Source organism: Amphimedon queenslandica, unplaced genomic scaffold (genome assembly GCF_000090795.2).
Source record: "Amphimedon queenslandica unplaced genomic scaffold, v1.1 AMPQUscaffold_12898, whole genome shotgun sequence".
In the NCBI taxonomy this organism is placed as follows: Eukaryota; Metazoa; Porifera; class Demospongiae; order Haplosclerida; family Niphatidae; genus Amphimedon; species Amphimedon queenslandica.
This window is the reverse complement of record NW_003546866.1, coordinates 7,781-12,475: the sequence shown is the minus strand read 5'-3', so window position 1 is coordinate 12,475 and position 4,695 is coordinate 7,781. Positions and strand designations below refer to the sequence as shown.

At 29.5% G+C, this 4,695-nt stretch overlaps 3 protein-coding genes across 3 annotated transcripts in view; all 3 read left to right on the top strand.

Moving 5' to 3' along the window:
- The window catches only part of LOC109586328 (uncharacterized), a 1,630-nt gene extending 1,501 nt beyond the window's left edge, over positions 1 to 129 (top strand). Inside the window, exon 6 of the mRNA XM_020002507.1 lies at positions 88 to 129. Coding sequence (XP_019858066.1) covers positions 88 to 129 — 42 coding nt within the window. The remainder of the gene's footprint in view (positions 1 to 87) is intronic.
- Positions 106 to 3,917, top strand: LOC109586327 (deoxynucleoside triphosphate triphosphohydrolase SAMHD1-like). Its single transcript, XM_020002506.1, has 25 exons — positions 106 to 203; positions 330 to 385; positions 445 to 517; positions 608 to 778; positions 821 to 868; positions 915 to 977; positions 1,030 to 1,125; positions 1,169 to 1,213; positions 1,269 to 1,282; positions 1,324 to 1,429; positions 1,493 to 1,550; positions 1,605 to 1,794; positions 1,845 to 1,991; positions 2,258 to 2,299; positions 2,347 to 2,444; positions 2,499 to 2,568; positions 2,609 to 2,700; positions 2,782 to 2,838; positions 2,889 to 2,979; positions 3,028 to 3,120; positions 3,171 to 3,230; positions 3,288 to 3,377; positions 3,447 to 3,532; positions 3,577 to 3,617; positions 3,666 to 3,917. The coding sequence occupies exons 1-25, from the start codon at positions 155 to 157 to the stop codon at positions 3,764 to 3,766; spliced, it is 2,037 nt and encodes a 678-aa protein (XP_019858065.1). The 5' UTR covers positions 106 to 154; the 3' UTR covers positions 3,767 to 3,917.
- A 26-nt stretch (positions 3,918 to 3,943) lies between these two features.
- The window catches only part of LOC109586326 (uncharacterized), a gene marked incomplete at its 3' end in the record, with an annotated part of 8,512 nt that continues 7,760 nt past the window's right edge, over positions 3,944 to 4,695 (top strand). Inside the window, exon 1 of the mRNA XM_020002505.1 lies at positions 3,944 to 3,976. Within this exon, the coding sequence (XP_019858064.1) occupies positions 3,944 to 3,976 (33 nt within the window). The remainder of the gene's footprint in view (positions 3,977 to 4,695) is intronic.

The window sequence follows — 4,695 nt, the reverse complement described above, 5'->3', positions numbered from 1 at the left end:
TTTAATGAGGTATGGTCGTATACATTACAGATAAGTACATTTTTGTTATCTTGTATCAGTTATAGTTATATTTGAATAATTTCATAGGAAAATATAGCAGTGAAGACACTGAGAAGCAGAGTCATGTAAAGAATTGCTGGATGATAAAAGCAAAATGCTAAAAGCCAGTCTATCAGAGAATGAGAAGTTGAAAACAAAAGCAAGTATGTCTGTATTGATCTACATTAATGCATGCATTATTAACACTACTTCAACAATTCACATTCTTATGTTGCATTATTATTATTATTATTAAAGTTAAAAAATTATTATTATTGTATCCTTACTAGCTGATAGTAGTCACTTACTACAAGAGAAAGTATCACATTTAACAGAACGTGAAGAAGTTAGTGCTGGAGAATTTGAACTATCTCATTTGTTACAACTTATAACATTATTATGTAGGAAAATGAGAAGTTGAAAGAAATAAAAGAATTATTGGAAGAGCAGCTTGTTTTATTTCAATCTGAGAAAGAAGGTAACTTAACTATCTAATGGTTAGAAAAAATTTAAAAAATAATACAAAGCAAATAGCATGAACATAATTAATATTATATATATTGTACAGAATTTATACAAGAAAGATCTTTACTGGAGACAATAGAAATTCAAAAGCGTGATGAAGAAATACGACTACTTAAAATACAGTTAGCATCCTATCAGAAAGAGAAGGAAAGTGAAAAGGAAAGTTTTGTAGAAGAAATTAAGAAATTACAGTCAGCAACTGATAAAAATGAAAGTAAATAAGATTTACAATACTTTTATGTAATTATAATTGTAGGAGATAAAATAGTACAAGGTTTGCTATCACAAAATGGAAAGTTAAAAGGTATTAAGTCAGAAACTAAATCATTCTACATGTACCATGTCCACAGGAAAATTGTCAGTGGCAGATAAAATGACAGAGCAACTGCAAAAAGAATTGAAGCAAGAGCAAGGTCAGTCTAACGAAGAGTTTATAACTTATCAAGTATTCAAAACAATGTAAAGCATCACTAGCTGAAAGTAAGAAAGAAATAGAATTATTACAAGAGAAAATAACAGCAATGAACTTAAAACAAATTGAAAGAAATAAACAAGTGCAAGGTAATATACAGTTTAATACAATTTTAAAATAAATAATTAATAGAAAAAGAAGAAATATTGATGCTGAAAATTGAGAATCTAATGAGAAGTAGGTTTTACTTGACTAATTTATTTTAATTATTATTTTATTTTATTTTTACAAGGCAAAGATAATCTTGTAAGTTTAAGCTAACTTTGTTGTTATAACTTATATAATAGGTATTTGAAGATGATATTTATGGTGACATTGTCATTGACAATCCATTGATTTTGAAAATTATAAAAACGCGTCAATTTCAAAGACTGAAAAATATCAAAAAATTAGGTGAACTAGATTCTACTTCTACAATAATTAAGATATTAAAATTCTACATGAATGTGAATGTAGGCTACATATTCCAAAATATACAAAAGTCAACCTATTCAAGACTTCAACATAGCATTGGGTAAGATTTACTTGATGGCAGCTAGTATATGTATCGTCATTATTATCTTGATAGAATGTATTGTCTTGCTGGAGAATATGTTAAGCAATTTCAAAGGAAACAACCTGAGCTGAATATTACTGAGTCTGATGTTTTGTGTGTACAAATTGCTGCTCTTTGCTTTAACCTGGGTCATGGGCCTTTCTCTCACATTTTTGGTTTGTTCCTCAAGGAAGTATTCCCAAATGAAAATAAACCTTGGGAGGTACATGGTGCAAGTTATATTTTTTACGTACTGAATTGTTTTAATAACAGAAAGTTTCAGAAGCATCTGTTATGATGTTTGATTACATGATTGAAGAGAATGATGAAGTGAAGAATTTATTAAAGGAATTTCTGGATAATTATGAAGAAGATATTGCATTTATTAAAGAGCTTATACACGGAACCTTAGCCTATAAAGTATGTAAAATTTATCATGATTTACATGTATGGCATAACAGTAGCAATATTGAATATGGGAGTCTTGCTTGTGGGTGTACAATGCATGGTTACATTTTCTAATATTTTAATGACAGAATAGACTCAGTGGGTGCATCTATAGCTCATATGGCAGGCCCCTAACAATACCATTGTTAGAAAATTCTAGTTTTCACAAAAACTTATGCATAAAATTTTTGTCATTGATTTTCCTTGTAAGTGCATAGTTTATATAATTAATTGATAAGGAAAAAAAGGGAAAGCGTAAAGGCAAAGAATTTTTACATGAGGTATGATAGCAATAAATATGATCCATTAATCAGTGTATATGCTATAGATTGTAGTGAACAAGAGAAGTGGCTTCGATGTCTGCATGATTGACTATACAATACATGATGCTGCTGTACTGGGAATGAATATCAGTTTCCAGTGGAGGTGAGAATTAATAAAGGGAATGAGCAATGCATTTAAGTTTTATATGCTGTATAGGGTTTTTCTTAGTAAAGCTGTTGTTATGAAGTGTGAAAATGATGAAAGACACATATTTTTCCCTCAAGATGTTAGAATAAATTTTGTGTTCAAGTTTATATTATTTTTAGGATTTGGAGACATACAACAATTTATTTAAAACTCATTATAATCTTCACAGGGAATTGTACTATTTACGCAAGAACAGAATTGTTGCAGTAATGTAAGTTTCTAAAATATTGTAATGTACTTGTGAATTCTCAAATTTACATTTACATCCTACACTCTATGGATTTATGTTCAGAATAAAAGGGATATTGGTCAAATCAAACAAAAAGTCAATAATCAGAGATGGTGATAGGTATTTCTATTATTGTTTTTAATTATATAATATATTATACTATACTGTAGACTAGTGACTATGTCTGAAGCTACAAGAAGCATGTCTGCTTTTACTCAACTTGATGATAGTGTTTTTACATCACATGATGATGATCCTGAAGTATAAAGATTAACTACATGTTTAAAATAAAATTAATATTTTGTATAGGTACAAGCACTATTGAAGTGTTTGGACTCCAAACAATCTATTGGACAGATTGGTTTTGTAGTATCAACTTCTGACTGGCACAAAGAACGGATAGTAAGAAACTTATCAACAATGACAAGCCTGTGATTATGTTTTTTTTACAGAAAGAGCACATTATACAAAAGACTAAAAGTTGCAATATTGCTGATCAACTTGTAATTGATGTAAGATGATAGTTGAAAAAAATTTAATTCTATTCCAAATTTTCAATATAATTATAGCCTATAAAGAATGGATACAAGAATCATGAATCTCTCACCCAATACTATTACACTAGTGATGGCAGTACAGGACAATGGACTCATGAATGGGTCAGTGTCATAATAATAATAGCATTCATGTAACAGCATTGGTTAACAATTATATGTAACCTATTATAGGCGAAACCACCACCAACTGCTTACCCAACTCCATTACGTATATTTCTTGTCAGTGGTGACATAAAACTTATACATGAAGTACAAAAGTAAGTTATGACAATCCTGTCATCATGATTTATTTACCTTATAGAGTACTACGAGAATTACAAGCCAATGAGAGACTTAATGGGGGTAATACCTACAATTATAATTTTAATGAATTAACTTTGGTATTTCAGGACACTTATTCTGATAAAGATAATTACAATTTAATGCCAGTTATGCCACCACTCAAAACGGCTGAAGCAAAAGCTTTAGAAGCACAAAATAATGACAAATAATGTCACGTTTGTTTATAAACTTTATTTACATGTACATGTATACACTAAAACAGCTACTATAGTTAATTTAATAATACATGTATAATACTGAACTGATAGTAGTCCTTATTGCTTTGAGTTACACAATACAAATACAACTTTAGATTATAAATACTTGTTAATAATAGAGGATTAAGAATGGTAATTGCAAATGAGAAGATTCAAAATTGGGTAAGAAACATATAACAGTTATTCTGCCATGCCTAGTTGCAATTGACCAATCAGATTGTTTGATTTTAGGTCCATAAATAACTTATTTACCACTGGGAGTTTTGATAAGTAATTTCCCTGGCAATAGGAGGTTGATGAGTTTGTCCAGGAGGTTAATAATAAGTTTGCCCAGGGAAATAACTTATGCATGCCATGCTGTTGCTAAGTAAACTATTTTGATTTGATGCCTGATATCTCATGATATGAAAATGTTTCATGATATATTTAGAAATGTGTGAAATTAATTTCTAAAAGCTGCAATTTGATAACAATGCTCGGTACTTCGTGTAGAACTTATAATGTCAAATGCTGCCCATTAATATAGTGTGTTATAGTAACATAGTGAACATATCTTTTGATTTAAGTCATAATTATACAATTATAAATATTATTCGAAAAAGAACATACCATAATGTGAAGAGATAACATATCAGGATAAATGTAATATCCCTGCTTATATACATGTATAAACCTGCTAATGATACCAAGACTACTGATATTGATGATATTCCAATCTTTAAAACTTACATGTTCCTTTATAGCCTGTAGATAAGACTAGTACCTATCTAGTTGAAAGTGTTAACACAGTGATTAGGTCAATGATCAGGATAGATTGATGTGGCTGGAGCAAGCATAAATTATAATTACACTTCACATACATGTAGCTATAAATGCTTGAA